Source organism: Lutjanus erythropterus, chromosome 1 (assembly GCF_056507025.1).
Source record: "Lutjanus erythropterus isolate fLutEry1 chromosome 1, fLutEry1.hap2, whole genome shotgun sequence".
NCBI lineage: Eukaryota > Metazoa > Chordata > Actinopteri > Lutjaniformes > Lutjanidae > Lutjanus > Lutjanus erythropterus.
In genome coordinates, this window is record NC_139317.1 from 39323016 (window position 1) to 39333601 (window position 10586).

Here is a 10586-nt window from a genome sequence, read left to right on the forward strand (position 1 = left end):
ATACCCTGCAGTGGTCTATTGTGCCATTAAGCGGCCTGGGCTCATAAACGCATGAATTATAATGAAATATTTGTAGACTTGACCTGGGAAGTTGTGTACAGTTCATTTATCCCATTAAGAAACTGTAGGTACAGTACGTACAGTATACATCAGGCCCAGTTCTCTTAAAATCTCTCTGAGACAGTCAGTGTAAAAGACCTGGAAACATACAGGAATCAGAAGTGTTTGGCAATGCATTAATCATTCATCCAGTGAAGTAATGTCATTACTTTTCCCTGTAACAAGTTACAAGAGGATTATATTGACTCTAACCCCATAAAAATATCAGATTCATGTAACATTTTTTTTTTTTTGCCATTATTAGCCTTGTCATTACCTCTATTTTGATGACACATTGAGCGATGAGAAAAGATCAATTTTTCTTAGTGTCAAAATTCACTAATTTGAGGAAAAATAAATATGGTGTTCCCAAGTTTCAAAAACACTTAAAAATTTTTTTTTTTTTGATTTTAGAAGGAAAAAAGTAAAACTGAAGCATAATGGTAAGAGGAAATAATTTAATCTGCCCAGAAGTATTAATGAACATTTTTAAGGAAATATTCATGTAAGGAAGTAATGATATTACCTATGAAAGGAGTAATGCATTAACCCTGATCACAAGAAGTGCATTTTCCAAACTTTTTTTTTTCGCTCTTTATCTTCTCATTCTTTGTATGTCAAAAATTCAAACAGAACAAGAATCCAAAGTAACTAAAACAGCATTAATCTCACCATTCTGTCTGTACATAATTGAGCAAATAGGTTAAAGTCAGATGATGTTGGGTTTCAAACACCTGTGTTAAATCTTTCTGAAATGTTCCTTTAGTCCAAAGTGCCATGTCTGGAAGGTATGAAACAAAAACAAAAACAAAAGATAAAAATAAAAAATAAAATAAAACAAAAAATAAAACAAAAACAGATGGACACAAGACAATCCCTGCAGTTTTCTCACTGGCTGGGGCAAAAATACGTAAAACATTTAAAAACAGAGCCAAAACATAATTTACAAGCACGATAAATATACACACAGGGTCCAATAAATATTGTTTGTTATCCCAAAAAACCATAGACTGTGAGTGGCCGCCACATTGCAAAAGATGTCCATCATAACCAGTCATTTCATCTCATAAAATACAGTTTCTCTTTAAACAAGTAAAAACTTCTGCCAGTGGGGTCAAATTGTTTAATATCAGAAAAATGGTTGATTTATTTCAGCGACATTTCTAGATACACAGTGATGCAGTGCAGAATAAGGCAGATCTTTCTTCTGGTATCAAGAAAATGGCGGTTGTTGTAATGGAAATTATGAATTTAGTTTTTTTTTTTTTTTTACATAGGAAATTCCTGTAATCTAATTTAACTGGCAGTTTTTTCTCTTGTTCAAAGCAACAGATTTCATGCAGCACTGAAATGACTTGATTTGAGGTGTGGGACCTTTTCCTGACCTTAGTAGCACCACTGTAACTTTTTCCCTCTATTGAATTGGCATGTAGGGCCAGTTGAAGCTGCTTCCAGACAGCAGCATGTCCCTTATCAGAGTTTCTATGGGGGTTTTCCCCACCAGACGGACGAAGAAAAGCTGCTCTATGACAGAAGAAGAGACGGTGCGGAGGGAAGGCAAGCGGAGAAGCAGCTTCCCAAACCTGTTAGGCTGGTTGGGATACTGGCTCCTCACATACTCCTCTAAAGCACACTGGGATTTCTCCTGCAGACCCTCCACATGGGCCACGTCCGACAGACCACAAGCATCTACAGACAGGGAGAATGACAGCAAGACAAAAAAACAGACAGGAGAAGAAGCCGTCAAGACCAGTGGTTCAACCATGCAGACATCGAAGGGAACGCCAGCCAAATGAGGGAATAATGTTGCTAACTATGTTAGCACAGAGTGACTCCAGCACACAGCAGCATAGGGCAGACAGATTAGTGGCTAAAGTAGTTTTATATAAGTATAGGTGAACTGTGATTATCATAAAAATGCCAGAAACAATAATTAAGTATATTTTTAGACATAAAAACAGTTTTGCTCTTGAGAGTTATTGATTTTTCACTTGTGAAGTTTTTCAATGATCAAGGCAGGATTGCTATTACTACTACTGCTACTACACAAGTAGTTTATTATTTTATAATAAGCATATCAGAGTAAGTCTGGGTGAAATGGTAACAGAACAGTAATGCAGGTGCACATAACTAGAGCTGCAACAATTAATTGATTATTAATTGACTATTAAATCAATCGGCAACTGTTTTGATAACTGATTAATTGTCATTTTTAAAAAAGTCAAAATTCTCTGATTCCAACTTCTTAAATGTTAATATTTTTATTTATTTATTTATTTTAATTCCTCTATGAAATTAAACTGAATCTCTGGGTTGAGGGCAAAACAAGTGATTTTAGGATGTCACCTTGGGCTTTGGAAAACGGGTGAACATTTTTCACCATTTTCTAACATTTTATACACCATAAAACTAAACAATTAATCGATTTTTGTCATTATTCAATAAAAAAAAAATCAGGTTTCTCTGATTCCAACTTCTTAAATGTGAACATTTCCTAGTTCCTTTGTTCCTATAAATAAGCTGAATCTCTTTGGGTTAAGGACAAAACAAGACATTTTAGGATGTCACCTTGGGCTGTGGAAAACAGAGATCAACATTTTTCACTATTTTCCAACATTTTATGGACCAAACAACTAACTGAGGAAATAATCAACAGAATAATCGATAATGAATATAATTGTTAGATGCAGTCCTACATATAGGAAGCCCCTGTGAGCAATATTTAACAATAAATAAGTCAGTCATGGTTATAACGTACAATATAACTGCGATAGTGTGAAGTATATGTAAATATAAGAATATTACATGTAAATTATTAAGGATTAATTATAAGAATCAATTATGTGGTGAAATACAACAGCATGAAGAGAATAAAGATCACATAATAGTTGTGCTGTCATTGAGATAAACTGATATCTCATTAATCTCATGGAATGAGTTATAAAAGATAAAGGTATTGGTCTCATTAAAATCTAAAAAATCATGTTTGATGAAGAATAAGGAAACCATCAATATTTATCAGAGCACATCAATAATGTTGACTGCTTTACTGTACTAGAGCTTTACAAAGCCGACTGCATGTGTAGTATTTGTACACACAGCAGACCTCTGTTTGCACTGTAATGCTGCAGGCCGGATGGAGGCAGGGGTTAAAGAACGGTCTCTGTGTCCCAGTTTAAAGACACGTGTTCAGATGAGGACTAAAATAGATCTACATAGGCAGGAGACCTTTTTTTTTAATTTTTTTACTTTGCTGCCACTCATTCTTCTCATCCTGTCGCGATCCAACCATCAAACATCACTCACTGTCACTGAAGCTCTGAAATAATTTTCTTTAATGAATGAATTAGTTGAGCCAAATGCAAAAATGTAATAATTTAAAAACAAAAAATAATAAAAACAGAAATTTGTATTTTTATTATTTGTAAGTGATGTTTAAAGCAATGCCAAATTAGAAAAAAAAGTGATGTAATTATTTAATTATTTTGATTGATGATATGAAAATAATGAAATGCAAAATTTACAAATTAACTTCAGCTAATTTAAGTGCTTTACATTTGGGTCGTACAACAAAAAAACATAGAATAAAACTATGTACTTGATAAAGAGCTTTGCTCATGCGTCTTTAATAAGCAACAGTGGACTAAAATATTAGATACTGTCAAGTGTTGAACAGCCAGCCCTGTTTTCATTTGCATATATGATTTATGCAAAGTGTTTTATATTTTAGAGGTTGTATGCAATTTGTTGCAGTCTGAAAACCCACAAATACTCACTGACAATCTCTTACATGTTATAATAATAGTAATAAAAAAATCGTTATAAAGATATACTGTTCCTTTAAGGGCCGAGGTCATATAAGTTCACTGTAGATCTGCATTATATAACAAGACCAGAAACAACATTTTTTTCACCCTTTTTTTTCTTTCTTTTTCTTTTTTTCTGATCAACGTGGAATTTTTAGGAAAGAAATAAATGTTTTGCAACTACAGTGTTTTTACTTCTTTTAATTTCTTCTTCTTCCTCCTTTTTTTTAAAAAAAAATTACAATACATGAGGAAGACCATAAGCCAACCCTTAATGTAGGGAAAGTGCATGTCACGAAATTAGACATTTACGTAATGTTCCGAAACACAGCATCCGTGGTTTTCATATTTTATATTTTAACCGGCTTATTATTTTCCACTACATCGTCATAATTATCATCAAAATAGGTCCATTCGTTTTCTGAAAAAAAAAAAAAAAAATATATATATATATATATATTATATATATATTTTAATTTAGGCCTAATTGGTGGTCGTTTCGTGTAGAATTCAACGGTCTTTTATAAATGCTTAAAAAAGTCTAAATTTCCTCAATTTTTTTATTTTCCACAATACAACTGAGTGCTAAGAGTGATTTTTTAAAATCTTATTTTGTTCATAATGGTGGCTGTTTTTGACTGAATATCATTTTATTTTCCTCATCCCACCACTATCCACACTTTAATGCACCAAGATGAAAGCTTTTGCTAAAACCACATTTGAGCCCTCCAGGCCTCCGTGCCTGGGTGTAGAGGAGGAGAGTTTACCTGTGGTGAACAGCACGATGGCCTTTATGCAGCTGTACTCTGCTGAATCCACGTGCAGCACCTTCAGCTTCTCCACCTGCTCCTGGAAGACCCGGATGTGGTCCATGAAGGCCACCACCCGGTCCGCGGACATCGGGGAGGCGTGCAAGCCGGCGGCGGCCAGCAGCGGGGCGACGTGGACGGGCATGGAGCACTGTGCGGCGTTCAGGACGAACAGTTCGCTCCAGGTGAGGCGGAGCAGCGCCACCTGGTCCGTCACCTGCAGGTCCGGGAAGAAAGGGATGTTCCGGGCCCATTCCACGGCGCTGAACAGCATCCGGGCCGCCAGCTCGCAGATGTTCTCGATGCCCATGATGTTGTTGCCCTGCAGGCACTGAGAGCCGAACCTGGAGGTCGGGTAGGGCTCAGCTCGCAGCAGGAGAGAGATGTATCCCGACAGGTAGGAATGACACTGAAGAGGGTCTCCGTTTGTCAGAGCAAACTGGCCGTGATAAGACTGGGTGGGAATTCTGCCTCTCTGGACGGCTGCAACGAAACAAACAGCAGAAATGTCAAACCAAGATAACAAGGGTGACATTTAAAATAGAGCTGCAACATTAATCGAATAACTTATTATTAATAGATTATTAAATTAATAACCAACTATTTTGACAACTGCTTAATTTAAATAGATGTAAAAATTATTTGATTCCAGCTTCTTAAATGTGAATATTTTCTGGTTTCTCCTCTATAGCAGTAAACTGAGTATTTTTGGGCTGTGGACGAAACAAAACATTTCAGGATATAACCTTGAGTTTGGGAAACACATGATCATTTTCTGACATTTTATAGACCAAACACCTAATCGATTAATCGAGAAAATAATCATTAGATGCAGCCCTAATTTAAAGAAAACCCGTTAAGTGCACAAGACATCCTTTAAAGCAGCATGTGTCAATTAAAGCTACAAAACATCACACACACACACACACACACACACACACACACACACACACACACACACACACTAGTTCTTTAGCATTTATAGTTCATTTCTACGGCCAGTGGCAGCCTAGCTCTTCACACATGGACATGAATAATAGTTTTAGACAGCTCCTGGAAAGAAACGTGGCACTTTAATGGCTCGGTGCTCGGGAATCCATTTCTAGGCCATGACCTGCAGAAAATGGCGAGCGAGATTTTTCTGCGATTTTTTAAATTCAAACCCCAAACCGTCGTTTTTAAGCCTTAAAGTTATTTGAAGGCCTATCCATTCTCACAGTACCCTAAAAGGGCTGAGGTTTTTTTTCCTTATTTATTTTTGTGGTTAAATTTGCTCAGCTTTATTCATCTTTACAATAAAACTCTTCTTACAACTCTCAGATGTCACTCAGTCATTGTGGAAGCAGGCATACAAGGCTAAAGTGGGCTACGTTGGGCCTGTACGACCAGCATGCATTATGAATAAGCGTACGCACACTCACACACACACACACACACACACACACAGACACACACTCACATACAAACACACACAGACACACTCCACATGCGAGCACATAATCAACCAAAAACGTATGCCACTCAAAAGCGACAATTTAAACGAAAAAAGCATAGAAATTAAACTAAAATGTAGCTAAATTAATGTCGAGTGTGAGCACGTGACATTTAAAGCAGCTTCAGGCTGTTTTCAGGCGCACAATGGCCATGAAGGACGGACAGAAAGCGGACGAATAGCATCATACTAAACATGCTACAAGATGCTGGCTGGAGCATACTAATCTCTGTAATACCACCGGCTAGACAGTATGGATGCTATAGAGTCCAGTATCCGAGGCTAATAGTCTAATATGAACACTCTATGAATGGGCGGAGAAAATATCTCCTGCTTACAATATCACGGACTAGACAAAGGCAGAACAAATGGCCGTGTCCAGGCAGAAATTATGTAGCTATACAAATGCAGCATGCACACAATTATAACAGTTAATATGACAGACATGCGGTCAAAGAAAACTAATGTCGGTAAACACAGAGCGTTATGTGAGACTGAACAGAGTCCTGAGCCGTGTGGTGCTGGATAATATGATGTGATAATACCGATAGCAACAACAGGAGGACGCCAGCCCGTACCTTCCCTCCTCATGCCGACTTTGAGGCATTTCTTGAGGCGACAGTACTGGCACTGGTTGCGGTGGTGCTGGTCTACGGGACAGTTCCTGTTGGCCCTACAGGTGTAGGTCAGGTTCCGCCTGACGCTGCGTTTAAAGAAGCTCTTACATCCCTCACATGTGAACTGTCCATAGTGCTTCCCGCTGGATTTATCCCCGCACACGATGCACTCGATCTGCTGGCTCTGGTTCTTGTCCATGGACGAGGAGGAGGAAGAGGAAGAGGTGTTGTTGTTGTTATTGTTGGTGGCGGCGGTGGCGGTGGCGGTGCTGGACGGATTGGGCGGCGGTGCGCCCTGAGGCGCCGCCGCCGCTGCCGGGGGTAGTTCCAGAGAGGGCGCCGGGTTCATGTGTCCCGTCAGCTCCCCGGGCAGAGACAGAGGTGCGACCTGGGACACCGGGGAGGAGAGGGTCCCCTGAGTGTCCCCGACGCCCTCGGTGTTTCTCCACGCCACCATAGCCATAATATCGACCGTCTCCAAAACTTTGCGCGCCCAACTTTCCTCTTTTTACGCGATAATTAACGCACAAATCAGCTTGCATTAATCACTAATACACATTCAGGGAAAGTGCGGCATTGTTTGACAAAATTAAATACAAGTTAAGCCTCAAATTAGGATTATATCTCATAAAATAACGGGAATGTAATTATAACGCGCGACTTGACAAGTAAAGAATGGGCAGTCACCCAGAAAGAGCTTTGGCGCGGCGGAAATCCAAAAAGAAAGCTTCATTCAGAGCGACATAAAGCGCTATAACATCCACAGAGACAGACCACACTGAGCCAAAATCCACGGAGGAAAGCAGCGTTATCCCAACAAAATATTCAATCTGATCCTTTCAGTCTTGTGTGTCCAGCTTTAAGGAGAAGACCGTGCGAGCAGATCCGTCATCAGAGATGGTGTCGCCGGACTGGACCAGGCTTTCCAGACGCTCCCTGCTCTCCCGATCAGTCAGAAGTTACATTAAAAAGACAACGGAGGAGAGAGAGAGGAGAGAGAGGGTGATGGATGATGATTTTGATGATGCTTTGCTCCGGGACGGAGGAGGAGAGTGGTGCGTCCCCACGTCACGGGCTGTGACTCGGTGACGTCTTTGTTTGGGGCGGAGTTAGCGCGACGAGAAGCTGATCTGGGAACAGCAGCGTGGGGCCCCACTTGGGTGTCTGTTTATACACTGAGTGAATCTTCACCTCCTCTTGAATCTTTCTAGTCGTCTTCTGTGTGTGTGTGTGTGTGTGTGTGTGTGTGTGTGTGTGTGTGTGTGTTTGCGTGTGTGCGTTTGTGTGTTGCACCGGCTTCTTGACTCCAAAACAGTGATTCTGTCAGACGTGTCTCTGTCTCTCTGTCTTATTGTGTGAAATATTAGGAAAGGACATACCTCAGCTCACACTTCATTAGTCTCAAATGAAGAGGAGTACAACAGACACAGAAGCAGCAGATCCTAACTGCAGTAATTTGATGCCACCTAGTGTCATCAGTACATTACACAGAAAATTACCTCAGTCACTACAGGATGTACTTGACTTTGAGAAGATAAATCTACTACACCTCTACTGAACAGTCTTCAACGTGCATATTATTAAGTGGCAATCAGACACACGTGGACAGTGTGTTTTATTGACTTTTCCCTTCCCATGTCTTTTTATTTAGGTAATTGGACTTCTCTCAGTTGTCGTGTTTTTACGTCATGTTATGTGGGGCCAATCCTGATTCTGATATCGGGGAGTAAAAAAAAATTCTGATATCGATATTCTGTATCTATTTATATAAAATCCAAAATTACACAAATACACTAAAACAAACTTCTACTTTTTTTATTTTTTCAAATAATTATAAATTACCATATATATGAAACAGAAGTGGCACAGTTTGAATTAAGAAATTAAACATGCATAAAATCCAGCAGATTAAAAGAATCTACATTATGTTCTATAAAAAAAATATCAGACAATATATACCATGATACTGATATATATAGCTGTGTAAGGCCAATATTGGGCTGATAATATTGTCTGACTGATATAAGTTTATGTATAAATGCTCTAATTTTATGTGTAAATAATAACTTTTCCATAATAAGGTTTTAAAAACTGTTGTATTATGAAATGACGTGAAGCCACTCACAGTAACTCGGAGGAATAATATAATTTTCTCTTTGCCAACTTTTTTTTAAAATTATAATGATGTAATCCAATCATAGTTAACTTTTTTGATTTGCTTGTAAAAGATCATATTTAACAAAATGTAAATGTAAAAATAACTTAAAATGTTAGTAAATGAGATAGTTATTACTTTGAATTAAATTGATTTTTACACTATCTGCCTAATTTCAATTTTACCAAAAGAGGGGAAACATTTAAGACATTGTGTTAATGTTTTTAATTTCTGCTCCTGCTGTTGTTCAAACTGTCACTTCTCATTGCTTTAATCAGTGATGATAAAAAAAAATGCAGACATGTGCTATATATTTAAAATCAATATTAAATCTAAATCTTAGTCTCCTCTTATATACAACAATTAACAGTAACAGTATATAGATATTTAAAGTAGAGCCTCATCAATATGGGATTTTTGAGACTGATACCGATACAAGTATAAAAGAGGAAAAAATTCTGATATGGGTGTTCAGCTATTATTCTTTATACACGTAAACACATTTTTTTGCAATGATCCCTAAAATATCACATTTGTGCCAAAAATATGTAATGGAGGAAGGATATTTTACAGTTTAACAATAAACTTTACTGAGAAAAAAAACCTCAACAACAATAACAAAAATAGGCCTATATATAATAAACTTGAATTAAGAAAAGGATATGCATAAAATGCTGCCCATAAAGCTAAAAAAAATAAAACAACCTGCATTATGTTATGAAAAAAAGTTTTCAGACTGGTGCCAATCGGACAACATGTATGCCAATACCAATACCGATATAGACAGATGAGAATAATAGGCCAATATTGGGCTGATAATATCGATCAGTTGATATCGGTCAGGCTCTAATTTAAAGAATATACTTATAAGTCAAGTGTATAAGATGAATGGGGATTGATTGAAAGAATATGACAGAAATGAAATAACATTCATAACCATGTTTTCTTTGGTGTATAATCACCTCAAAATAAGAACTGTTGTGTTTTTGTTACCTTAGAATGATCCTTTTATACAGAGGGCGGAGGTCCTTTTCCACAGAGACCACAATCTTGCACCACCACGTTTCTGCCGTAGCCCTGAACTGACAAACCAAATACTAGCCCTAAATATGGCATTCTTTTACGTTTAGTACGAGTTTGGCTGCTACTGTAGGTTCTCTTATGTGTTTTCAAGGGGGTAGTGAGACAAGGTGTTTGCATTCTGCAAGCTCACTGATAGACACTGGTCCTTTAAAACCAAAGGCACCACCATTCCTATACTGATAATGGGCTGGAATGGAATACTGATCATAAACAGCACAACTAATATCTGTATTATATTGTTTTATAATAAACAGTATAGCAGCTGCACCAATTTAAAGCTGAAACCTACTTGTCACAATGTATGATTGTACAGACTTTCTTTTAAAGCACTTTCTTTTGCACTTATGTACAGTGTTGCATACTGAGCTGCTTTAAGACCCTGATGTCTTTCTACACCATTGTCACGAAGACATAATTCATAATTCCTCTCCATGTTTTTGTACTCAGAGATAAAATTATCTCGATGTTCATGGGGGCTCTTGGTAGCAAGTCATCACGACGTGAAAATGTCTGCATGGCCGTTTC

At 37.9% G+C, this 10586-nt stretch overlaps 1 protein-coding gene across 2 annotated transcripts; it reads right to left on the bottom strand.

Moving 5' to 3' along the window:
* Nucleotides 1-1361: 1361 nt before the first annotated feature.
* Nucleotides 1362-7844, bottom strand: LOC146333253 (COUP transcription factor 2-like). Of its 2 annotated transcripts, none has more exons than XM_084721566.1 (3): nucleotides 6785-7844; nucleotides 4673-5197; nucleotides 1362-1788 (listed from the first exon to the last, which is right to left on the bottom strand). In XM_084721566.1, the coding sequence occupies exons 1-3, from the start codon at nucleotides 7284-7286 to the stop codon at nucleotides 1514-1516; spliced, it is 1302 nt and encodes a 433-aa protein (XP_084577692.1). In that variant the 5' UTR covers nucleotides 7287-7844; the 3' UTR covers nucleotides 1362-1513. The 2 variants fall into 2 exon arrangements, with proteins under 2 accessions (XP_084577692.1, XP_084577684.1); XM_084721558.1 differs by having other exon boundaries at nucleotides 6752-7844.
* Between the last annotated feature and the right edge of the window lie 2742 nt (nucleotides 7845-10586).

Coding starts and splice junctions, on each gene's coding strand:
- LOC146333253 (XM_084721558.1), bottom strand. CDS start 7,286: ATGGCTATGGTGGCGTGGAGAAACACCGAGGGCGTCGGGGACACTCAG. Junction 5,198..6,751: donor TCCTCCTGTTGTTGCTATCG/GTATTATCACAT, acceptor GTTTCGTTGCAG/CCGTCCAGAGAGGCAGAATT. Junction 1,789..4,672: donor CATCGTGCTGTTCACCACAG/GTAAACTCTCCT, acceptor CCCTGTCTGTAG/ATGCTTGTGGTCTGTCGGAC.